General features: G+C 43.6%; 1 protein-coding gene across 3 annotated transcripts in view; it reads right to left on the bottom strand.

The window, feature by feature from the left end:
* Positions 1 to 26,941, bottom strand: part of ABHD3 (abhydrolase domain containing 3, phospholipase) — a 60,932-nt gene that overhangs the window by 7,860 nt on the left and 26,131 nt on the right. For 2 of the 3 annotated variants that reach the window (XM_053571399.1, XM_053571398.1), the window contains one exon: positions 4,694 to 4,806. In XM_053571399.1, the coding sequence (XP_053427374.1) occupies positions 4,694 to 4,806 (113 nt within the window). Of the gene's footprint in view, positions 1 to 4,277; positions 4,521 to 4,693; positions 4,807 to 26,941 lie in introns of those variants that run through there. The other variant, XM_053571400.1, reaches the window with a different exon arrangement.

The following is a 26,941-nucleotide window of genomic DNA, read 5'->3' on the forward strand; positions in this document are numbered from 1 at the left end:
TTTTAAGACAGAGTCTCAAGCTGTTGCCCCGGTAGAATGCCACGGCATCACAGCTCACAGCAACCTCAAACTATTGGGCTTAAGTGATTCTCTTCCCCTCTGCCTCCCAAGTAGCTCGGACTACAGGCATTGGCCACAACGCCTGGCTATTTTTTTGTTGTTTCAGTTGTCATTGTTTTTTAGCTGGCCTGGGCCAGGTTCGAACTGCCAACCTCAGTGTATGTGGCCGGCGCCCTACCCACTGAGCTATGGGTGCCACCCAATAGCAAGTAGTTTTTGAAAATGACTTTTCATAACAACTGTACTACATGTACATAGTATTGTGGTCCACTAGGCCATTTAAAGCAATGCTTCCTCTTCTTCAAAAGATTCATCCTAGTTTTGGTGACCCTCCTCTTTAGCTGGAGGTCAGCTAATAATGGAAGGCTGGTCAAATGCACAAAATGGAAGGGCTGAAGGGAAACTCAGGAGTAGGTAGATCCGGGAGTAGATATGACTGAGTAGGTGAGAATAGTTCTCAGTCATTACTCAAGAAAAAAATAATGCCAAGATGTTACCCCCACCCCCCAAAAAGGTTGTTTTATTTTGATAGGGGTCCCCCTTTTTCATCAAAAATAAACAAATAAGGGCAGTGCCTGTGGCTTAAAGGAGTAGGGTGCCGGCCCCATATACTGAAGGTGGTGGGTTCAAACCCAGTGCCGGTCAAAAAATAAATAAATAAAATGAACAAATAAAAAACAAACTACAAGGAAACAAAGAGAGATGGAGAAAGAACCCCTTGATCAAGAGACTTAAGAGACACACCAATAACAAAGCATAGATGTTATCTGGCTCCAGATTCAAATATGCTGTCAAACCAAATGGACAACTGGGAAATATAAATACTTACTGAATATTTGATGATAGTTAAGAATTGTTAATTTGTTCAGGTTAGTAATGGTATTGTGGTCTTGTTTTGTTTCCTTGTTTTTTAAGAAAGACTGCACCTTTTATAGAAATACTTACCAATGAGCCAGGCACGGTGGCTCATGCCTGCAATCCTAACAGTTTGGGAAGCTAAGGTAGGGAGAATGCTTGAGCCCAGGAGTTTGAGACCAGGTTGGGTAACTTCGCTCTACAGATGTTACAAAAATTAGCCAGGTGTGGTAGTATAGGACTATTGTTCCAGATACTCTGGAGGCTGAGGCAGGAAGATGGCTTGGGCCTAGGAGCTTGAGGTCGCATTGAGCTCTGAGCTCATGCCACTGTACTCTGTCTAGAGTGGGAGACAGAGCCAGACACTACCTCAGAAAAAAAAAATCAATAATTTCTGAGATTTGGGGCAGTGCCTGTGGCTCAAAGAAGTAGGGCACCAGCCCCATATGCCAGAGGTGGTGGGTTCAAACCCAGCCCCGGCCAAAAACTGCAAAAAAAAAGAAAAAAAAAAAAGTCTGAGATTTGGTTCACAATAATCATAAAACTGCCCTGTACGGAATTAATAAAGGGCCAGAAGTTGGGAACTGATAGAGGCCTGAACTTCACATAATTAAAAAATATATATAATCAGCCATCGTTCCCTAGCTGCTTTGCAATAATTGCTTATACTTCAGAGTCATACAGCTTATGGTCATATTCTTAGCTTTCTTCATTGCTCCCACTGATGACATTATCCTTGTGAGATATCTTCCAGGCCCCACACTCTGGAGGACTGCTGCACCCACCCAGACTAGTGGCCCCTACCAAGGAACTGATTCAACTGGCTTTGGGACCCTGACCCAAGAAGTAGCTCAGAAAACATTTCTATACCCCTACAATTGCACCCAGAACCCAGCCAGTCAGCAGACCCTTGTCTAGTCTTGCCAAACTATCAAACTGTAAAAATCATATCTCCCAAATTCTTGGGAGATAGATTTGAGAATTTTTGTTCAGCTCTTCCCATAGCACCAGCAATATTAAACTCTATTTTTTTTTTTTTTTGAGACAGAATCTCTTTCTATCGGACTAGCTTGAATGTGGTGGCATCATCATAGGTCACTGCTTGTGGGGTCAAGCAATCCTCATGCCTCAGGCTTCCAAGTATTTGGGAGTACATGCAGCTGCCACACAGCCTGGCTAAGTTTTTCTATTATTGTTGGTAGAGACAGGGGTCTCACTTTTGCTGAGGCTGGTCCTAAACTCCTGATTTTTTTTGTGTGTGTTGTTTTTTGAGACAGTCTCAGTATGTCGCCCTTGGTAGAGTGCCGTGGCATCATAGCTCACAGCAACCTCTTGGTTGGGCTTACACGATTCTTTTGCCTCAACCTCCCAAGTAGCTGGGACTATAGGCACTTGCCACAACGCCTGGCTTTTTTATTGCAGTTGTCATTGTTGTTTAGCAGGCCTGGGAACAGTTTGAACACGCCAGCCCCGGTGTTATGTGGCTGGTGTCCTAACCACTGAGTTATGAGCGCTGAGTGAACTACTGATCTTGAGTGATCTTCTCACCTTGGCCTCATAGAGTGCTAGGAATACAGGTGTGAAACACCAAACCCAGCACAAATATTAAACTCTTTCTCTGCTGCAACACTTGCTCTCTCAGTATACTGGCTTCCTCTTGAGCAGTGGCAATGAACCTGGATGGGCTGTAACAATCAAGAGTCCAGGCTCAGCGCCTGTAGCTCAAGCGGCTAAGGCACCAGCCACATACACCAGAGCTTGTGGGTTTGAATCCGGCCCAGGTCTGCCAAACAATAACAACTACAACCAAAAAATAGCCAGGTGTTGTGGCAGGCGCCTGCAATTCCAGCTACTCAGGAGGCTGAGGCAAGAGAATCACTTAAGCCCAGGAGTTTGAGGTTGCTGTAAGCTGTGACGCCACCGCACTCTACCCAGGGCTATAGCTTGAGGCTCTGTCTCAAAAAAACAAAAACAAAAAAATCAGAGTCCAGTGATTTGATAATTATTAAAACTGAGTGGTGAGTTTACGAGGCGAATATTTTTGTTTTTACTTTTATATATACACCTCTGTAAATTGACCTCTCAAGGGACTATACCAAACTGGTCAACATAGAGAAGTGGTCAACATAATGAATCAGGCCTGTACTGATTCATACATGTGGTGCATGTCTGGTCTATGAAAATAAGGTCAACTTAAGGAGGTGGTCAACTATGGAGGTTCTACTGTATTTGGAATTTTCAATACCTTTTTGAAGCTTATTGAGAGACCAGGATCTGACTCTAGAGAGGCATGGGTTCTTTGACTAGACTCACTTGTGACTCAAAGCCCACACCTGGCCTCAGGCTTCACAGGCTTGGGGCTCTCGCCAGTCCACAGGGCACTGGCAGAAGGATCTTCCACAGACTATGCTCTGGTCTGTAGCATCTCCATAAGAAAAAAGTGTCAAGCCATAAACACATCCCCAAGGGGCAGCCCTCTTGTCGCAGTGCTGGCAACTAGAAAGTGTGGTTTACTTCAAACAATTTACAAGACATTAATATTCAATCAGCTGTAAAGGCTAACGGTCAAGTTCTGCCTTCAGGCACCGAGGACTCAATGTGGCATGAACAGGCATTTCCCAGGAGCTTCTGAATAGAGAATCTGGGCCTGGTTATGTAAGGTCTAGCCTTTTAAAAAGTCAAGAATTTATATGAGTAAGGGAAAAAATTCTGCTTTCACCCTGTTCTTTTTCACATTATGGGGCAAACGAAAGAGAAGCTAAATTCTGTCTATTAGGCACAACTCAGTTTTCTGCATTGATTCAGATTTCCTTAGTAGGTCAAGTCAGACCTTCCATGCTAATGTAAGAAATGTATTCTTCTTAAGTTTTATGTTTATCAGAAACTAAAAAGCTGTAGTTAAGGCCTGTTTTTCAGAGTGTATAATTTGTAAAGGCTCTTCATTTTCAAGTAAATAAACTGAAAACCAAAATGACAAATAAATCAATTATAAAATTAAGAAAAAACACCATTTTCTATTCCAAATGTTTCCTGATTTTACAAAGTAGTTTTGGATCAAGGCATGGTTTAGGGAATCTAAAACATGGTAACATTCCAGACAATAAAAGCTGTGGATCTCCTTAATCTCACTGTCACCAGAACAACAACAGTAAATTATTATTAGTAGTAGAAATAAGTCTAAATCTAAATATGGCAAATAAAAGTTCCAGAGAAGGCCAAAAAAAAAAGGCAAACAGCACAAATGATAACATTCACATGCTTAAAACAGTAAGGAGTTAACAACAAAATTTCAGTTTCTAGGAGAGCACTCCACAGTAGGTTCATGTGCCCAGCAACAAAACAAAACAAAAACAAATTACCACCTGGGGAGAAATACTTTTGAAGGCCACTGCAGTTGGAGAGAGCAAGAGGTGATTATTTTCATGAAAGTCAGGTTCCCAGTTCGGCTTCCCAGTGCTGCTAGAGGGATGTCTGAGAGTGCATCAGGGAATCAGAAGGTCAGCGTGTCAACTGCTGGGTGACAGGCATCAACTTCAGGCTTCAGATGAGCCTCCAGACTCACAAAACCCCCAAGGACTTGTATCCTTTCAGGGCAGTGACTGATAGTCAAGGAAAATGTTAAAATTCACCTGAATGAATTTCTTCCTTTCTTCACTCAACCACATGTGATATGATAAAAATAACCAGACATTTCTTTTAAAATGTGTAAACAGCTAGCTTACAGTCCTCTGAAAGAGACAGCCCTCTCAGGTAGTAATTTAGAAAGAGAAAACCTTACCCTCCCATTGAAACCCCTGCTGCGAGAAAAGGAGCAGAAGGGTACAGGCGGTGTACGTGGTGAATAACTGTCTCCAAGTCTTCGGTGTTAGCACAACAGTAAGTCCTTGGCGTCTGGAAGTAGTGACAAGTATAGCACAGAAATGAAAATGTGAGGTCAATGATTTCTACAATGCAGAAGTGTAAATAACAGCAAGAAGTCATAAATGAGGAGAAAACCTTTGCACATAGTACAGTAATAACAATTTCTTGTTTTCATATCTTGCAGGGCACATAAATGTCATTTAAAGTCCACACGATTTGAGTTGGCACTAGCAAAAAGACTGTGAACATGCCAGGAAGGCTTGATGCAAATAGGGTGAGGTTGATAAAAATTAAGCACATACAAAATAGGATATGCAAACGTGTCTCCACCTTAACAAGACCAATTTAGGAAGAAAAGGTGGAGAATATTTTTATAGAAAACAATCTATACCTGAAAAAGCCAAAGTCTTTTTTTTTTTGGATACAGAGTCGCACCATGTCACCCTCAGTAGAGTGCTGGCATGAACTGGCATCACAGCTCACAGCAACCTCAAACTCTTGGGCTTAAGCGATTCTCTTGCCTCAGCTTCCCAAGTAGCTGGGACTATAGGTGCCTGCCACAACACCTATTTTTTTGTTGTTCAAACCCGCCACCCTTGGCGTATATGGCTGGCACCATAACTACTATGCTACGGGTGCTGAGTCAAAAGTCAAAATCTTAAAAAACAAGCAAGCAAGCAAAAAGGGCTTTCCAGTAGTGCCACAAAAATGTTAAACTGTAGCTAATTTCTAAGTAGGAGACTGTCTGCCACAGAAAGAGTATGCTTTCCTAGTGGTGCCTTCACTCTAGATCAAGCAAAATACAGTCTGATTTATTAGTCAAATGTTTTCTTTTACAATAGTGTAAGGATGGTTGGTCTTTTTTTTTTTTTTTTTTTGTAGAGACAGAGTCTCACTTTATGGCCCTCGGTAGAGTGCCGTGGCCTCACACAGCTCACAGCAACCTCCAACTCCTGGGCTTAAGCGATTCTCTTGCCTCAGCCTCCCAAGTAGCTGGGACTACAGGCGCCTGCCACAATGCCCGGCTATCTTTTGGTTGCAGTTTGGCTGGGGCTGGGTTTGAACCCGCCACCTTCGGTACATGGGGCCGGCGCCTTACCAACTGAGCCACAGGCGCCGCCCAGGATGGTTGGTCTTTATTGTGAAATAATTGAAAAATTATTAACTCATAGTTTTTCTTCCTTTTTTTTTTTTGAGACAGAGTCTCACTATGTCACCCTGGGTAGAGTACTATGGTGTCACAGCTCACAGCAATGCCAAACTCTTGGACTTAAGCGATTCTCTTGCCTCAGCCTCCCAAGTAGCTGGGACTATAGGCGCCCGCCACAACGCCCGGCTATTTTTATTGCAGTTGTCATTATTGTTTAGCAGGCCCAGGCTGGGTTTGAACCCGCCAGCCTGGGTGTATGTGGCTCGTGCTCTACCCACTGAGCTACAGGCACCGCCACATCCTTCTTTTTAAAATATAAAATAAACCTATACTTTTATATCCTAATCTTGGCCTAGAGAAATTCTTTTCTCTTCTTGAGTGTAGCACCTGCTGAGATTTCCACCCTAACAAATTGTGTGTATATATAGAGAGAATGCCAAAAAAGTATACACATTTTTAAGAAAGGAAAACACTTTATTAAGTTTGTAACACTCAAGTCACATTTGACATCTGCAATTACCAGAAGTGCTCAACATGACTTGTATTCATCTTTTGTTATCACTATATGCAGACTAAGTATTAAAATTTTAGGCCTGAGGGCGGCGCCTATGGCTCAGTCTGTAGGGTGCTGGCCCCATATATCGAGGGTGGCGGGTTCAAACCTGGCCCCGGCCAAACTGCAACCAAAAAATAGCCGGGCTTTGTGGCGGGCACCTGTAGTCCCAGCTACTCAGGAGGCTGAGGCAAGAGAATCACTTAAGCCCAGGAGTTGGAGGTTGCTGTGAGCTGTGTGAGGCCACGGCACTCTACTGAGGGCCATAAAGTGAGACTCTGTCTCTACAAAAAAAAAAAAAAAATTTTAGGCCTGGCATGGGCTCACACCTGTAATCCTAGCACTCTGGGAGGCTGAGGTGGGTGGATTGCCTGAGCTCACAGGCTCTAGACCAGCCTAAGCAAGAGCGAGACCCTGTCTCTAAAAATAGCTGGGCGTTGTGGTGGGAGCCTGTAGTCCCAGCTACTTGGGAGGCTGAGGCAAGAGAATTGCTTAAGCCGAAGAGTTTGAGGTTACTGTGAGCTATGATGCCACGGTACTCTACTGAGAGTGACAAAGTAAGACTCTGTCTCAAAACAAAAAAGAAAGAAAAAAAGGATTACAATTTTTTTTTTTGCAGTTTTTGACCGGGGCTGGGTTTGAACCCACCACCTTCAGTATATGGGGCGAGCGCCCTACTCACTGAGCCACAGGCGCCGCCCCAAAGCATTACAATTTTAATAGTTGTTTCCCTTCTTTAAAATGTGCGTATGTCTTTTGGCAAGCTCTCTCTCTATATATTCATACACATATAGCCCCAGCTGTGTTTCAATGGAACAGACACTTAAAATGTTAAAATAGGTAAAGTTGATTATGCCTCAGTATATAATGCATTAAAACAAATGGTTAAAAGGTTTTGTTTGCTGCAGAAAAGCATCGTGGATGTTTCATTTGGGATCTGGGAGGAAGCGATCCTCTCTGTAGTGTATGTGTATGTGTACATAAGAATAAAGTATATGTGAGAAAAATAATCAGAAATTTAATAACAAGGAGACAAACTGTTAGCATTATTCTAACAAAAATAAGGGAACTAGGGCGGCGCCTGTGGCTCAAGGAGTAGGGCGCCGGTCCCATATGCCGGAGGTGGTGGGTTCAAACCCAGCCCTGGCCAAAAAAAAAAAAAAAAAAAAAAAAAAAATAAGGGAACTAGTCATCTGCACCACTCAATTATATTATTCTAACAAACCATGAACATACTAGCAAGGTTATGTATCATTTACCAATCACTAATAAAATAGTCTGAGAAAATTACAGTTTTCAACAATCCCTCCAATTAAAGTCATCTCTAAGACTCGGCCTATTGGCTAGGTCTTTTTTTTCCCCTGAGATCTGTAAATATGTAACTCTCCAAAAGACAAATTTTAACCTGACAGTATTTACGATGGCCAACATTTATTGAATCATATTTGTGTCCACAAAACACTGTGGAAGATTCTATTATATCTATTTTATAAATGAGGAAACTGAATTTAGAGAGGTTAAATAACTCTTTTGGCATTTTAACAGATAAGTGACTACGCTGAGATACTTAAAAAAAAAACACTTCTTAAAAAAACACTTTGTGATTAAACACACTTGAACTGCACAGTCTGTAACAGAATAGCATTTTTGACCATGCTTATTCAGTGACTTCAGAATGTGTCATGAGAATTTAGGTGAAAAAATCCTTACTCATCATTTTCATTACATTCAAAGACTATCCACACTGCACAGCTTTAAAATTCTGAATCATGTGAACAGCCCCCAACACGTCCTCCTGATACACAGGCTTTGAGTGATGCAAGTGTTTACATGTATGGCCAGACGCACACATGCAATGGGCCCACAGACACACGGACACGCAGTTACGGTATTAAAAAACAGCCTATGGGCTGGGTACAGTGGCTCACATCTGTTATCCTTGCACTCTGGGAGGCCAAGGCAGGTGGATTGCTTGAGCTCATGAGTTTGAGACCAGCCTAAGTAAGAAGGAGACTCTATTTCTATGAACAGTTGGGCGTTGTGGTAGTCCCTTACATTCCCAGCTACTTGGGAGACTGAGGTAAGAGGATCACTCCAGCCCAAGAGTTTGAGGTTGCTGTGAGCTATGATACCATGGAGTCTACTAAGGGTGATAAAGTTAGAATGTCTCGAAAAAAAAAAAAAAGTAGCAGTCAAACCCTGTCCAAATAGGGTGGACCCACCAAAAACAATCAAACCCCTACCCTCTCCCACTGAATGTCCCACCTAAGAAAGGTGAATAGGTCAACTCCCTACCCTGCCCCACCAGATGTCCCACTTGGGAAAGGTAAATGGGCCAACCCCGACCCTTACAACAGATGTCTAACCCAGGAAAGGGAATGTCCCAAATGTTCCTATAGGAACATTCCTGACCTTTAAAACCCTGTTCGCCATTACCCACGTGTGGATTTCCTCCTGGATGGAAAACTGACCTCACCTGCACCCAGGTGGAATAAAGCCATTTTAATTGCACCAAACAGGCTTCTGTTTTCCTTTCATCTGGTGCCTCAGAATAATCTTTCATCTTTGGCTCTGTAACCTTTCAAAAAGCCTATAGAAAATTACTAGGATCATAGAATCTTAGTGTCTTAATCAAATGTTATCTAATTTCTTTCTTTTTTTTTTTTGAGACAGCCTCTCACTTTGTCACCCCTGGTAGAGTGCTCTGGTGTCATAGCTCACAGCAACCCAAACTTTTTTTTTTTATTAAATCATAGCTGTGTACATTAATGTGATCATGGGGCACCATACACTGGTTTTATAGACCGTTTGATATATTTTCATCACACTGGTTAACATAGTCTTCCTGGCATTTTCTTAGTTATTGTGTTAAGACATTTATATTTTACATTTACTAAGTTTCACATATAACCTCAAACTCTTGGTCTCAAGTGATTCTCTTGCCTCATTGTCCCGAGTAGCTGGGACTACCAGGCGCCCCCCACAACACCCAGCTATTTTTTAGAGATGGATCTCGCACTTGCTCAGGCTGGTCTCAAACCTGTGAGCTCAGGCAATCCACCTGCTTTGGTCTCCCAGAGTGCTAGGATTACAGGTGCGAGCCCGGCCATGTTACTTGATTTCTTATTTACACATAAGGAAATTAAGGCCCAGCAAGGGTGAGTAGTTTGCCAAAGGTCACAAAGGAGCAGAGTCTGCATTTTTTGTGTAAGTGAACTAACTCTTGTAAAGCATCAGGGCTCTGTGAGGTACACAGTAAATGAGTCAATTATCTGGTATCCTCAGATAGATGGTCTGATTTTTGCCTAAATGTTTTTCTCTAAATAGATTATATTAAAAAAAATTTTGGGGGGGGGACTGAGTCCTACTCTGTCGCCCTCGGTAGAGTGCTATGAAGTCACAGCTTACAGCAACCTCCAACTCTTGGGCTTTAGGCGGTTCTCTTGTTTCAGCCGCCCGAGTAGCTGGGTGTACAGGTGCCTGCCACAGTGCCAGGCTATTTTTGTTGCAGATGTCACTGCTGTTTTAGCTGGCCAGGCAGGGTTCAAACCCGCCACCCTTAATATATGGGGCTGGTGCCCTACCCACTGAGCCACAGGCGCCACCCGATTATATTAAAATTAAAACTAAGAACATTACCAATAAAGTGAAGGCATATGAAGTGAGAATAAGATATAGTCAGGCAAGCTAGGGCAGGCATGACACAGCTGGTCTGGCTGATCTAGGTCCTGCCTGACCTTCACCCAGGCTCCCATTCTTACTGTTCTGTAAATTTAGCTCCCACTCTAAAGATGGCTATGGAAGCACGTTAGGGGAACTGATTTAGGACATTAACTTTTGAATTAGAATGTTGAAATAGGTCGTTGAGGTATGCTGATTATTTAGAATAGAGATTGGGGCCTGGTGAGGTGGCTCATGCCTGTAATCCTACCTCTCTGGAAGGCCAAGGCAGGTGGATTGCCTGAGCTCACAGGTTTGAGACCAAGTCTGAGCCAGAGTGAGACCCTGTCTGTAAAAAAAAAATAGCCAGGCGTTGTGCCGGGTGCCTGTAGTCCCAGCTACTGGGGAGGCTGAGGCAAGAGAATCATTTAAGACCAAGAGCTAGAAGTTGCTGTGAGCTGTGACACTACAGCACTCTACTGAAGGTGACAAAGTGAGACTCTGTTTCTTAAAAAAGAAAAGTAGAGGGCGGCTCCTGTGGCTCAGTGAGTAGGGTGCCGGCCCCATATGCCGAGGGTGGCGGGTTCAAGCCCAGCCCCGGCCAAACTGCAACAAAAAATAGCCGGGCGTTGTGGCGGGCGCCTGTAGTCCCAGCTGCTCGGGAGGCTGAGGCAAGAGAATCGCTGAAGCCCAAGAGCTGGAGGTTGCTGTGAGCCGTGTGACGCCACGGCACTCTACCCAAGGGCGGTACAGTGAGACTCTGAATCTACAAAAAAAAAAAAAAAAAAAAGAAAAGTAGAATAGAGATTGGTTTGAACTTAAATGTGTAAAACCGTAATGTTGGAAATGGAAGAACAGAATAGGCTTGGAGAGGCTACTCTCACTGTTCTCCAGAATCCTGGTCTTTTTTTTTTTTTTAACCAGAGTCTTACTTTCTTGCCCCTGGTAGAGTACTGTGGCATTATAGCTCACAGCAACCTCAAACTCCTGGGCTCAAGTGATCATCTTGCCTCAGCCTTCCAAGTAGCTAGGACTACAGGTGCCCACCACAACACCCAGCTATTTTTTAGAGACAGGGGTCTCACTCTTGCTCAGGCTGGTCTCAAACCTGTGAGCTCAGGCAATTCACCTGCCTCAGCCTCCCAGAGTGCTAGGATTATAGGTGTGAGCCACCTCGCCCGGCCTCAGAATCCTGGTCTTCTGACAAATAAAGTTTAGTGGATCTAAGCCCATCTCTGCATATTGGCTGACAGTGATAGGTGGCCTGACCCTCTTCGTCCAGTAACAAAAGGAGTGTGGTTTTTCTGGCACCGCCTTCACTCGAGATAAAGCAATACACAGTCTGATGTATTAATTATATATCCTGGTTCTCCCAGGCTGCCAGCTTTCCATTTCCTAAGCAGTCTATCATTTCTCCCCAAACCCTAAATGTGGGTCTTCATCTGCTCACCCTCTGGCCAATTCTTTTTTGAAACAGTTTCACTCTGTTGCCCTAGGCTAGAGTTCTGTGGTGTCATAACTCACAGCAACCTCAAACTCTTGGGCTCAAGTGACCCTCCTGCCTCAGCTTCCTGAGTAGCTGGTACTACAGGCACCTGCCACAACTCCTGGCTAGTTTTTTCTACTTTTAGTAGAGACGGTCCTTCCTCCCTGATTTCCCCCAGTATTAGGATTACAGGCATGAATCACCGGCACCCAGCTTCTGGTCAATTCTCGACGGTCTTTTTTCATCTCCATATTGTCATCAACACTAGGCAGTAACTGAGCCTAAACACCACCACCCCACTCTCTTACTTTCATCCTGAGCTCCAGAACCGAATTTCCAAGTTCTAGAAGGCAGCTTCCCTGTAATGTTCCACCAGTACTTCAAATTCAAAATGCCCAAATGTAAATCCTTCTTTCTTATTCATGAGAACTAACGCATCCCCTAGCTTCTCATTTTTCTATGAATGGAATCTTTATTTTCCTAGCTATAGTTGTGGGTGACACTGCCTTCTTGCTCTCCCTCAACTGCACAGCCAAGAAGCTGCCAAGTCCTATAGCTTCTTCCTCCTCAGTATCTCTTTAGGAAACATAGGAAACCCCATTTACACTCCAGTAAAGAGCCTGGTAAGTCAGAGTCTCTCAAGGGCTCCTGAGGCAAGGATGTTGAGTGCAAACAGTTTATTTGGAAGGTGGTACCAGGGAGCACCAGCCTCCTGGCAAAATGAGTCAGGAATGGTAAGAAGTCAATAAAGAAAATGTTATCAAGCAGTTTACAGCTGAGGGCTAGTAAGACTCAATCCCCTTGCAGAACCTGGGGACACTGAACAGAACTCTGCTACTAAGCTTTTTCACTTCTCAGTTGGACTGCTGCAATAACCTTTCACTGGTTAACTCCTGCTTTTCCTCATCATCATTAAGCAACCTTTCCAGCTCTGTACTTACTTTATTATTTCTCCATATGTACAGATCCAGGTCAAGGGGACACTGCTCTTCTCTGGTCTGACAGGTTCCTTAATATCCTTTCCACCTGTGTAAACTTCCCCAGCCTGGTATCCTCCGCCAACACTGGCAGTGGAAATTAGTCATGCCTTGGATAAATGAAGCAGCAAGACTGGGGCCCTGCCCTCTAGAACCTCACAGCCCTTCCCAATTCTGCCCCAACTGCCCTATTTAACCTGCTCCCTGCCTCACTCTCCCATGTGAGTATTTCTCTGTTACTAGCTAACCTTTATCTCTGACAGTCCACAAATACTTGTCAAATTGAACTGAGACACACAGAACTGAAAATCAGAAGACCTGATTAATAAATCCTAATATGCCAAACTATGTGGTTATGTCATACAACCTACGTCATGGGCTCCGAAAGGAAACATCATACTTCTTTCTTTAGAGGATCTAAAGTTAAAAGAAACAAAGGGCAGCACCCATAGTTTGTTTGGTCTCAATTGGAAGGGCGCCAGCCACACACACCAAGGCTGGTGGGTTTGAACCCAGCCTGGGCCTGCTAAACAACAATGACAACTGCAACAAAAAAAAAGCTGGGCGTTGTGGCGGGTGACTGTAGTCCCAGCTACTAGGGAGGCTGAGGCGAGACAATAAACTAAGCCCAAGAGTTTGAGGTTGCTGTGAGCTGTGACGCTACGGCATTCTACCAAGGACAACATAGTGAGGCTCTGTCTCAAAAAAAAAAAAAAAAGAAAGAAAGAAACAGAGCCTACAGAACTTGGGACCCACTGAAGAAAAGATTCACCCACAATACACAGCAAAGACACTTACGGGGCAATGCACTGAACTGGTAAGCTTTGCAAAAATTGTCTTCAAGCCTGCAGATACGACTAGAAGCTATCTATCTATCTGTCTATCTATGTATCTATCAATGTATGAGATAGAGTCCAACGCTGTCATTCAGGCTGGAGTGCAGCTGTGTGATCCACACAGCTCACTGGATCCCTGAACTCCTGGGCTCATGAGATCCTTCTGCCTCAGGCTCTGGAGTAGCTGGGACTACACCTAAGTTTGTAAACATTTTTTTTTCTTTTTTTGCAGAGATAGAATCTTGCTATGTTGCCCACACTGGTCTCAAACACCTTCCTCAAGAGATCTTGTCTCTTCCTCCCAAAGTACTGGGATTATAGGCATGAGTGACCAAGCCTGGTTGAGTAGCTTTTTATTTTTATTTACTTATTTTACTTTACATGATCCCCAATATTCTAAAACTGAGAATCTTTTTAGACGAAAGGCTTTAGTTAATTCTCGGTTATTAGGGATACTAATATAACTAACAACTATCCTCCTGCAGTAATCTTTCTTTGTGCTTCCAGGAGGAAATAGATTAAACCAGACCTAAACAGAAAGGGGAGGAAGGAAGACCCAGCAGGATTCAGGTGGGTGGTTAAAACTCCTTCTAAGTGAGGGCAGTGCCTGTGGCTCAAAGGAGTAGGGCGCCGGCCCCATATGCCAGAGGTGGTGGGTTCAAACCCAGCCTCAGCCAAAAATTGCAAAAACAACAACAACAACAAAAACTCCTTCTAGGTGAGATGGGAAAAGTATTCTGGAAAAGAGCAGAAAATCTAAAAGATATATAACCTTCCAGAAGATGTTTGGATACAAGTATCTTATAAGTTAGAATAATTAACAATAATCACAAACCAAAATTGTTCAACTACAGCTGTGGTCAGAGAGAAATAATAGTAATTTGTTTAATAAGTGTTAGAGGTTAGTTTTCAAAAAAAGAGTATATATTTTATATTTATGAACTACATCTAATATTTATCCTTTTTTTGTTTTTGTGCTGGTTTTGTTTTTCTTAAATTTATCCTTCTTAATCAACTAAAGCCTTCTAAAAAGTAGACAAACTGATTTTTTTCCCTAACATGAAGAATAATTTTCTTGTCCCAGATTTAGAAGATCTGTTTGAGAATTAAATTTTTAAGAATTTTCATTAAATAATTTTTTTGATCTATAAACAAATTTTAAAATTTACCCTGTTAATCAGGTAGCCTGACTCTCCCTAGCTATTCTTGGAGAAGATTAATTTGCTAATCTGCAGTAGAAGCCATAACTCAGAATCCTTCTCTGTCAGGGCTGAGCTAACCACACATCCAAAACTGAACCAGGCTGGCTAGGATTTGAGTTTTCTGCCCAGAAAAATGAAAACTGAAAAGATACATGTACATCTTTTTAAAAGTCATTTAAACTTCACATCTACTTTATTGCAATGTCTGATAAACATCAGGGACTTAGACTACTTCATTTTATAATCTTCCTTTCTCGAGTACTTAATCACCTGCACTCAAATATTTGCTAAGATGCACATGAACTTGGTGATTTTGTATGGATGTGGCCCCCCCAAAAGGAGTAATCATTTTATAATCGGACTAATTATGCTCTGTAATTGCTCTCTACAGTGTGATTTGTTTGTTTTCATTCCATTCATCCACTGTCCAGTGCCTAGTGAACTGCTCAAATTGTCCCTAGGAAAATTGATCTTAGTTTTGGAATTTGAGTTCATTAAATTTGAATTCGTTTAAGCTGGTCATGGTGGCTCATTCCTGTAATCCTAGCACTCTGGGAGACTGAGATGGGAGGATTGCTTGAGCACAGGAGTTGGAGACCAGCTTGAGTGAGACCAAGACCCCGTTTTTACTAAAAATAGAAAAACCGGCCGGGCATTGTGGTGGGTGCCTGTAGTCCCAGCTGCTCAGGAGGGTGAGGCAGAAGGATCACTTGAGCCCAGGAATTTGAAGTTGCTGTGAACTGTGATGACCCCACTGCACCCTGCCCAAGGCAACAGAGTGAGACTCAAGGAAAAAAAGGTCAGAGAAAAGTAAAGTATTCGCAAATACATAAAACAAGCAATTTCATGAGCAATCACTTCACCTCATCATCGATAGACATATCAAATAACCAAGTGTCCAAATTTGCCTGGGAGGTTGCTAATTAAAAATAAAACAAACTTGGCTGGCATGGTGGCTCACACCTGTAATCCTAGAATTCTGGGAGGCTGAGGTGGGTGGGTTGTTTGAGCTCAGGAGTTGGACTGGAGAACAGCCTAAGCAATAGTGAGACCCCCATTTCTACCAAAATAGAAAAACTGAGGCAAGAGGATCACTTGAGCCCAAGAACTTGAGGTCGCTGTGAGCTATAATGCGAGGGCACTCTAGCCGGGGAGCCAGAGTGAGACTTTATTTAAAAAAAAAAACCTGGGCGGCGCCTGTGGCTCAGTCGGTGGGACGCCGGCCCCATATACCGAGGGTGGCGGGTTCAGGCCCGGCCCCGGCCAAACTGCAGCCAAAAAATGGCCGGGCGTTGTGGCGGGCGCCTGTAGTCCCAGCTACTTGGGAGGCTGAGGCAAGAGAATCGCTTGGGCCCAGGAGTTGGAGGTTGCTGTGAGCTGTGTGAGGCCACGGCACTCTACGGAGGGCCATAAAGTGAGACTCTGTCTCTACAAGGGAAAGAAAAAAAAAAAAATAAAAATAAAAAAAAAATAAAAAAAAAAAACCTAACCACAAAACAAAGGGCCCCAGGAAATTTCCTGGCCATCTCTGAGGCCAAGCTGGCCTCTTTGCTATGTTCCGGCTAATGCTCCAGATAGCTGTATACGTGCTCCTGCAGTCATACCATACGAGTCACACCAGTAAATGAACAGTTTTGTCAGTGGCTTAAAGCTGGTCAGCCAGGCAAATGGAAGTTATTTTCAGCCCAGACTCTTGAGAGGCAAATCTCGTTTTCTTCCCTGGGTGGGTTTGGGGCCAGACTCAGCTCAGCTGGGTCAGGGAGGCTGCCACACGCAGGACAACTCACCCCCTGCCAGAGGTTGTCAGTCCTGTTTGCACTTAAGTATATTAAACTTATAGACACTGGGCTCCATTCTAGATCAAATGAACCAGAAACTCCAGGGGATCAGGTTCAGGGATCAGTATTTTTCAAGTCTTCTAGAGGATTCCATGCCCAGAGAATAAAGAAACAGAGTGAGAGCTGAGCCAAGGGAGGAGGATGCTCTCAAGAATGGTAGCACCTACCTGGAGTGACAGGGCAGAAGGGAAATCGAGTTCTACGGCTTCTGAATCCCTGGGTTGCAGTGTATGGGGAAGAGCTCCCAAAAATCTCATTGCAAGGATGGTTGGTCTTTATTTTTGAGACAGAGTCTCTGATGCCTGTGTAGAGTGCTGTGGCATGATCATAGCTTATGGCAACCTCAAACTCTTGTTTTTTTTTTGAGACAGAGCCGCAAGCTGCCACCCTGGGTAGAGTGCCGTAGCACCACAGCTCACAGCAACCTTCAATTCCTGGCCTCAAGCAATTCTCCTGCCTCTGCCTCCCAAGTAGCTGGGACCGCAGGCACCCGCCACAATGCCCAGCTATTTTTTAGTTGCAAATGTCACTGTCGTCTGATGGCCCCGGGCTGGATTCACACCTGCCAGCTCAGGTGTATGTGGCTGGCACCTCAGCAGCTTGAGCCACAGGCACCAAGCCAAACTCTTGGGTTTGAGCAACCCTCTTGCCTCAGCTTCCTGAGTAGCGAGAACTACAGATGCCCGCCACAATGCCTGGCTAGTTTTCTTTCTATTTTTAGTAGAGACAGGATCTTGCTCTTGCTCAGGCAGGTTTGGAACTCCTGAGCTCAGGCGATCCACCCACCTGGGCCTTCCAGAGTGCTAGGGGTGAGCCACCGCACCTGGCCGATGGTTGGTCTTTATAGTGAAATAGAGAAATTAGTAACTCACAGTTTTTCAGTAAGGGAAAAAATCAAGCACCCTCTCTTCCTGCTTGCTTTCTCGGCCTAGTGGACTTACTAGCAGGCCAACTCCCCCCTTTCTTTCCCTTTTCACAAACCACTACAAACAACAGACAGAAGGGGAATGTAAATTTCTTTACCATCGCTAGATCTCATGACTAAATCTGCCTTTCACAATTTGTTCCTATACCCTCAAGGGTTTCTGAGTGTCCAGGATGAACAACAGAGTATAAACGTCAGGCCTCAGGATTAGAAACACCTGTAAGAAGTCTATCTTCAGGGTGGCACCTGTGGCTCAGTCAGTAAGGCGCCGGCCCCATATACCGAGGGTGGCGGGTTCAAACCTGGCCCCGGCCGAACTGCAACAAAAAAATAGTCGGGTGTTGTGGCGGGTGCCTGTAGTCCCAGCTACTTGGGAGGCTGAGGCAAGAGAATCGCTTAAGCCCAGGAGTTGGAGGTTGCTGTGAGCTGTGTGATGCCACGGTACTCTACTGAGGGCCATAAAGTGAGACTCTGTCTCTACAAAAAAAAAAAAAAAAAAAGAAGTCTATCTTCAGCCTTGCTGGAGGAAAAAGGGATTTAGTATTTAGATCCACCCTACCTTGTGGATTTGTCTACAATTACCTTGCCCCCCACACCCCCCACTTAAATTCACCCACCCACTGGACTGCAACTCTGGGCGTTCTTCCTTTCTCTCTTTGGGAGGCCACGCCATCTCCCTGCTCTCTTTCCTCTCTCACTTACTCTTTCTTTCTAAAATACAGTCTATATTTTTATGTACTAATCTTGGTTTAGAGAAATTCTTTTCTCATCATGCATGGAGCCCTTTGGAGCTTTCCACCGTAATACTCATACCTGGCTTAGAGAGAATCTCCTGGCTCACATCACCATTCGATGAACGGTAGTATTAAATTATTATGATTTTTAAAACTCTTCAATTATTTAATCATTCTCTTTCTTTTATTTTGAAAAGAATACAGAGAATTGTGCAATCGTTTTGTACCCACCACTTACACTATGTAACAGTTGATATTACTAGCCTGGACTAAGTCCAGGAGAAAATTCTCAAGGATTAAATGTGTTCATACCCACATCTGTCTGAGGCTGGCCTTCCCAAGTTAGGACGAAGGTAAAGGGAAGAGGGAGAAGTTATTTTTATTTTATTTTTATTTTTGTTTTTTGAAACAGGAGTCTCACTATGTTGCCCTTGGTAGACTGCTGTGGCATCACAGCTCACAGCAACCTCACACTCTTGGGCTTAAGCGATTCTCTTGCCTCACCTCCCAAGTAGCTGGAACTACAGGCACCAGCCACAACGCCTGGCTATTTTTGTTGTTGTTGTTATAGTTGTCATTGTTGTTTAGCAGGCCCGGCTGGGTTTGAACCCACCAGCCTGGTGCATGTGGCTGGGCCCTAACCACTGAGCTATGGGCACTAAGCTGAGAAGTTATTTTTGGAGCAGTTAGGAAAGGGCTGACTTGATGGGGACAAAGAGTATAGCAGGGGAGTGTTGGATATGGGAAAGGGAGGACACGTAGGCACAAGTGTGAGGACTGATCAGGCCCTGGCTGGCCCTGCTCTCTAAGTCCCTCCTTTCTCAGGATATAAGACTTAACTCTTCCTAAATGCCTGCTTCACAAAACGAGTCAGGAGGGAAAAGAGCTCTAAATCCCTCCTACCCAATTAGCTTCCATGGAAAAGCTGACTAAGAAACAGCGCAAAGAATCTGAGATGGAGAAGAGAATCCTCTCATTAAAAACATTCCTTCCTTCTACCCCCAGATTCTCAGTCTGACTTGACTGGAAGCCAGTATAGAAAGTTCAAGCCATGGGTGGCCCCTGTGGCTCAGTGGGTAGGGTGCCGGCCCCATATACTGGGTTCGAACCCAGACCCGGCCAAACTGCAACCAAAAAATAGCCGGGTGTTGGGGCGGGCACCTGTAGTCCCAGCTACTCAGGAGGCTGAGGCAAGAGAATCGCTTAAGCTTAACAGTTTGAGGTTGCCATGAGCTGTGACGCCACAGCACTCTCCCAAGGGAGACAAAGTGAGACTCTGTCTCTAAAAAAAATAAAGTTCAAGCCAGTAGACTAGATAGGTTTGAAGCTGGAAAAGCAGCCTGCAAGATGGAGTCTGAGAAGCTAAGCTGAAGTCTGCCTAGTCTGCTTAGCTATCCCCATATGCCTTCCATGATTGTTTAGTTAAGGTTTGACCACAATTGTGAGGAAGTTTGTCCCAAGAGACTTTGGGGGAGGTAGTCACACATAGACAATAGGTATTGTGATCCTGGTAAAGTAAAGGTTACTTTGGTAATATGATGTTTTCTTTTTTTTTTTTTTGTAGAGAGAGTCTCACTGTACCGCCCTCGGGTAGAGTGCCGTGGCGTCACACGGCTCACAGCAACCTCTAACTCTTGGGCTTCCGCGATTCTCTTGCCTCAGCCTCCCGAGCAGCTGGGACTACAGGCGCCCGCCACAACGCCCGGCTATTTTTTTGTTGCAGTTTGGCCGGGGCTGGGTTTGAACCCGCCACCCTCAGCATATGGGGCCGGCGCCCTACTCACTGAGCCACAGGCGCCGCCCGGTAATATGATATTTTCTTTGATGATTCTCTTAAACATTTTGTTAAAGTGAAAATTACCTGTTATTAAACATTTTGTGTTGTCAGAATGAAGACTACTTTGATATTGTTTTCTGTCAGATAAAGTTGAAATTTTCTAGGTTTGTTTCCATGCATTTTATTTATTTATTTATTTTTGAGATCAAGTCTCATTTTGATGACCCTGGTAGAGTGTGGTGGCATCATAACTCACAGCAACCTCAAACTCCGGGGTTTAAGCGATTCTCCTCAGCCTACCACGTAGCTGGGACTACAGGGGACCGCCACAACGCTCGGCTATTTTTTGAAATGAGGTCTTGCTCTGAGCTCAGGCAATCCACCTGCCTTGGCCTCCTAAGGGCTGGGATTATAGGCGTGAGCCACCATGCCCAGCCCCTCCATGCATTTTATTTATTTATTTATTTATTTTGAGACAGAGTTTCACTATGTCACCCTCAGTATAGCGCTGTGGTGTCACAGCTCACAGCAACCTCCAACTCTTGGGCTTAAGAGATTCTCTTGTCTCAGCCTCCCAAGTAGCTGGGACTACAGGCACCGCCATAACGCCCGGCTATTTTTTTTTTTTTTGGTTGTAGTTGTCATTGTTGTTTGGCAAGCCTGTGCTAGGTTTGAACCTGCCAGCTCCGGTGTAAATGGCTGTTACCCTAGTCACTGAGCTATAGGCACCCAAGCCTCCCTCCATGCATTTTATTATAAAAATTATTAGATTTATAACGGAGGCTTAACAGTCTTTGACAATAAAGTCTGATGGACCTAACTCCCTATGCAGCTGGCTGATAGTGACAGGAGGCCATACCCTCTTCATCTGGTAACAGGCTGAGTGCTGGTCTGAGGGCCACTAATCAGTGTTATGACCTGAGGTCAGGCACCCCACTTCTCCAAAGGTGTCCTTGGTCATGGAAGGTGTTTAGAATTTGAGGACCTCTGGAGCAGAGTCACTCCAAGTGCCAGGCCAGGATGAGGTAAGGTGCTGGCATCAGAATGTAAATCAGCAAGGCTCTTCTTCATGAAGAAAGCATCACTAAGAGAGGTAAAAAAGGCCAGCTTACCTCACACTGTGTGGGAGTTGAACTTGGTTTATACCTTCTTTTTGGTGGGGAGGGAGATATTAATACATTTTTTATTTTTTGAGACAAAGTCTCACTCTGTTCCCTATTTGGGCTCCAGCGACTCTCTTGCCTCAGCCTTCCGAGGAACTAGGACTATAGAAACCCACCACAATGCTGGGGTAGTTTTTTTTTATTTTTAGTACAGATGGGGCCTTGCTTTTGCTTAGGCTGGTCTCAAACTCCTGAGCTCAGGCAATCCACCCACCTCAGCCTCCCACAGTGCTAGGATTACAGCCGTGAGCTACCATACCTGGTCCCAATGACTAGTTGAAAACAAGGGCAATATGGTGGTAGAAAATTTCTACTTCCTAATTCCCCTTTGTAGGAGCCACAGTAATCTTACAAATTCTAAGTATATCTCTAACATATTTCAGCAAACACTTTACTTTTGCATTTCTTCCACTCCTAGGAAAACTGCTTACTCTAAATTACGTCTCACCTTTGCTAGCTAGTTCTTTTGGGTTAATTTCAGGTAGAGGCAGTTTCTTTCTGTTTGATCTTTGCTGATTCATCTTTTGTGGTTTTTAAAGCTTACTCTAAGGTCTAATATACTCTGGGTCTGAGCTATGCTAAATTCTTTCTGGAACAAGGTGGCGTATAAACAAACATTAAATACATAGACAAACAAAATAAACATAAGCATGCCTCTAGTATGACAATGTAATTGTTCATAGCTCTAAGACAGAAAGAAGGATTAACAAGGGATCTAATAAATACCAAATTTAGCTAATAAAGTTGCCATCCCATTTTTGTGATTCAGTTTAAGAAAGATGATTTAGAATGACCAGATTATAATTGTATCCTTTTAGAACTACTTTAAAAAAGAAATTTAAGGCAGTAAACATAACCATATACATACTTTTTGTGCCCTAATGATCTCAGGAGGTAATACAGTAGCCTTGGATTATAAAAACCTTTCTTTTACAACACATTTTCATATTCATTATTCCACTTGAACTTCAAACAGCCTTTGAGTTGACATGTGCATATCATCATTGTTTAGATAACGAAAGGTTGACTGTTCACTATCATTTAGCTGGTTAGCAGTGAGAACAGAACCTTAACTTGGGAATTCTTACTGAATCGAAGGTACTTTCTATACTACGTACACCAAAGATGCTTGCCAGTCTGTGTCTTTGACACCTTAGTCCGCATTCCCCATTTTGAGACAGATATCTGCCAGGGATACTATTCTTTTTTTTTTTTTTTTTAAGACAGAGTCTCACTCTGTCACTCTGGGTAGAGTGCCATGGCATCATAGCTCACAGCAACCTCAAATTCTTGGGCTTAAGAGATCCTCTTGTCTCAGCCTCCTAAGTAGCTGGGACCACAGGCACCCAATACAACATCCGGCTATTTTTTAGAGACAGGGTCTCACTCTTGCTCAAGCTGGTCTCAAATTCCTGAGCTCAAGCAATCTACCTGCCTCAGCTTCCCAGAGTGCTAGGATTACAGGTGTGAGCCACTGTGCTCAGCCCAGGAATATTCATCAGAATTTAACGCACGCATTGTTTAGGACCCCAGAAACCAAGCTAGTCCCATCCTCTGGCTTAGAACTCTGTGAATTTTTTAAAATAATAAAAAAAAGCATATATGCTATCAGTCTGTACATGTAAGAATTGAAAGCATTGTTGGGAGATTTTTAAAAAGCCTAATTTCTCTCTTTTTTCTCTTTTTTGGAGACAGAATCTAACTTTCTTGCCCCTGGTAGAGTGCTGTGGTGTCATAGCTCACAGGAACCTCAAACTCTTGGACTCAAGCAATCCTCTTGGCTTAGCCTCCCATGTAGCTGGGACTACAGGCACCTACAATAATGCCCAGCTATTTATTTTTATCTTTTAATAGACGTGGGTGTTGCTCTTGCTTGGGCTGGGATTATAGGCATGAGCCACCTCACATGGCCAAAAGTCTAATTTCTTTTTACAAATTTATTATTATTCTTTATACATAGACACTAATGATGAAAGTCTAATTAAAGTTTATGGCCAAGGGTTACTGGGTTGTTGCATTCTTTGAAAGTAAATTTCCAGTTAACTTTGAATGCGAAGATAGAATGTTTTTCAAGTGTCTACCTCTTCTTTCCTTTCCTTCTTCCTGTTTTCTTTTTTTTGAGACAGAGTTTCACTATGTTACCCTTGGTGAAGTGCCGTGCTGTCTTAGCTCACAGCAACCTCAAACTCTTGGGCTCAAGCGATCCTCTTGCCTTAGCCTCCCAAGTAGCTGGGATTACAGGTGTCCGCCATAAGCCACAATGCCTGGCTATTTTTTAGAGACAGGGTCTTGCTCTGACTCAGGCTGGTCTCCAATGCCTGAGCTCAGGGAATCCACCTGCCTTGGCCTCCCAAGTGCTGGGATCATAGGCGTGAGCCATGGCGCCTGGCCCATTTGCTATTTTCTGAGATTCTACCCATAGACCTTCCCCCCCCCTTTTTTTTTGGCCAGGGACGGGTTTGAACCCGCCACCTCTGGTATACGGGGCCGGCGCCCTACTCCTTGTGCCATAGGCTCCGCCCAGACCTTTCCCCTTTTAGTCTACTCCCTCTTCCTAAGAAATCTCAACCACTCCCAGGCCCCAGCTCCCCACTGTACACTGATAACCCCAGTCTCCCTTGCTCACACATCTCTCTGAGGACCAGTCCAGTATATGCAACTGTTTACTAGAAATTTCCACCTGGATGATATAAAAGCACCCTAAACATCTAAGACAGAACTTATTATCTTTATTACACCATAATCTTGTACACTCTCCTGATTTTGTATGTTAGCAAATATCAGCACCTTTGATTCCTCTCTCTCTACTTCCCACTATATATATATTTTTTTGAGACAGAGTCTTACTTTGTTGCCCTCGATAGAGTGCTGTGGTGTCATAGCTCACAACAACCACAAACTCTTGGGCTTAAGTGATTTTCCTGCCTCAGCCTCCCAAGCAGCTTATACCACAGGCGCCCACCACAATGCCCAGCTATTTTCTCTCTTTGTTGCAGTTGTCATTTTTCAGCTGGCCAGCAGCTGGGTTCGAACCCACCCCCCTCGGTGCATGTGGCTGGTGCAGCTACCACTGAGCTACAGGCGCCGAGCCCCACAGTATGGTTAATACCATTATTTCTGTTTCATGGACACCACTCATTTTTGTTCTCTCCTCTTTATCCTTCCTGCATCTGCTTTCAAACTCCACTCCGTGAGTAGGTCTGCTTTCCACATGGTCTCCCAGCCTCCAGCTGCCTCCCTTCTTCCTCTTTCAAACTATACATCACTGCCATAGTTCTCTACCTAAAGCAGCAACGCAATCAAATTATGCAAATATTTCAAAACGTCAATGTTCTGTACTAGGTTTCTTAGATCCTACATGTGATTCTTCAAAATCTGGCCAGACCCTTGTGGTAGAATTCCTGTTGCCTCCTCAGTAGTAAGAGGGAGTAGAGCGAAATGGTCAAGAAGGAAGAAAATGGTCTGAGCACCTGGGTCTGAATCCTGGCTCTGCTATCTCTTGGCTGGGGCAAGCTCCTAACCTACCTATGCCTTATTTTTTTTTATCTGGGTAGTAGGGATGATGGTGGTTGTACTTACCTAAATAATTAGGTTTGTTTCTACCACTGAACATTAAGTATTAAAGGACATGACTAGTGCCGGGTGCAATGGCTCACGCCTGTAATCCTAGCACTCTGAGAGGTCAAGGCAGGTGAATTGCTTGAACTCAGAAATTTAAGACTAGCCTGAGCAAAGCCAAGACCCCATCTCTACTAAAAACAGAAAACACTAGCTGGTTGTAGGGGTGGGTGCTGGTAGTCCCAGCTACTCGGGAGGCTGAGACAAGAGGATCTCTTGAGCCCAAGAGTGTGAGGTTGCTGTGAGCTATGATGCCATAGCATTCAACCCTAGGGAAACTGAGTGAGACTGTCTCAAAATAAATAAATAGGCTTGGTGCCTATGAATAAGGTGCCCACACAGAGGCTGGTAGGTTTGAGCCCAGCCCAGGCCTGCTAAACAACAATGACAGCTGCAACCACAAAAATAGCTGGGTATTGTGGCAGGCGCCTGTAGTCCCAGCTTAAGGAATTGCTTAAGCCCAAGGGTTTGAAGTTGCTGTGAGCAGTGATGCCACAGCACTCTACTGAGGGTGACATAGTAATATTCTGTCTCAAAATAAAAAAGTAAATAAATAAAATTAAAATAAAATAGGGCAGCACCTGTGGCTCAAGGAGTAGGGCGGTAGCCCCATATACCGGGGGTGGCAGGTTCAAGCCCGGCCCCGGCCAAAATTGAAAAAAAAAAAAATTAAAATTAAATAAATAAAAGACATGACTGATACATTCTAAGGACTCAACTAATATTAGATAAAATGATCAGGACGGTTATTATCATCATGTAGCCACAAGAAAGTAGTTGCTATTCCATGTTCTTTAATGCCTTATTTTTCTACTAGGAGAGCCTCTCAATCCCCTCTCCTGGAGGTTTCAAGATCCATCTCAAAATGTCACTTTCAATAGGAAGTTCTCTCATATCCCTAAGTCTTTGCTAATCCTTCTCTCTGTGCTCTGTAGCCTTAAATTTCCCTGTGGTTACACGTAGCAATGTGTTGTGTATATTTGTATATACTTGACTCTCTCCCACAACCCAAGTTCCAGCTCCTCAGGATTAGATTGTATCTCATTAACATGCATACTCCTTACGCTATTTCTTTGCACAGTACCTGATTTAATAGGTACACACCACAGCTTTGCTGAATGAATGAATCTTTTGTCTCCCATTTTACAGAGACCTAGTGGATTCTGTTTTGCAGCATATTATTTCCTTGAGAGTCTCAGACCACATCTTATCACTCTGTGTGTCCTGGAAATTCAAGTCTTTCCCTTTAGAGCATGATCTGTCTGTAAGATTCCTAAAGGGCTAAACTGAATGAGGAAATGTGAACTTTCCCATCAAATCAGTTGTTATGAGGCGCTTGAGTGAGACCATAAACACTTTATAAACTTTTGCTTTTGAAATCTATTGATCTTGAGTCTCTCTAGGGCCTAAGTCACTATAAAGCAAAGTACAAGAGCTCTTTCCTTCCTGAATTCTCAATAAAGTGCTGCCATTTGTGACCTGACTGTAAATTTTTATTTCCAGCATGACTTAATTTATAGTCAATGTCATTCTCTATCAATGACTTAGAAAAAAGTTCCTTTCAATTTTTGTATGATTGCCTTTGACTACTGAGATGGTGAGGGGCTAAAAGTTAAAAAGCTGTAAGAAAATTTCAATGAGTATAATATATCTCATTCCAACTCAGAGATTTAAACAGCAAATAGAGTGATAATATTCTAAGAGGTAAAAGAATTTCTATCCTAGCAAAAATTTGAAATGGGGTGGGGGAGCAAAAAAGACTTGTTTACATTGCAAAAGTTTTTTTTTTTTTTTTTGAGACAGAGCCTCAAGCTGTCACCCCGTGTAGAGTGCTGTGATGTCATAGCTCACAGCAACCTCCAACTCCTGGGCTCGAGCAGTTCTCCTGCCTCTGCCTCCCAAGTAGCTGGAACTGTAGGCACCCGCCACAACGCCCAGCTATTTTTTGGTTGCATCCATCGTTGTTGTTTGGCAGGCCCGGGCTAGATTCAAACCCTCCAGCTCAGGTGTATGTGGCTGGCACCTTAGCTGCTTAAGCCACAGGCACCAAGCCTACATTGCAAAAGTTTAAACATTTCTGCTGTATGCACTTCATCTAGCAAATAGACATATCACATAAAGCCAATCTGTTTCAAGACAAAACTAAATTTCATAGGTAAAAAAATGATCACTGTACTAGTTTGTTTTGTACAAGCTAATTTTTAGAGAAAATGTGTTTAACATTAAAAATGATATAGATGAGTATC

Source organism: Nycticebus coucang, chromosome 19 (assembly GCF_027406575.1).
Source record: "Nycticebus coucang isolate mNycCou1 chromosome 19, mNycCou1.pri, whole genome shotgun sequence".
Taxonomy (NCBI): domain Eukaryota; kingdom Metazoa; phylum Chordata; class Mammalia; order Primates; family Lorisidae; genus Nycticebus; species Nycticebus coucang.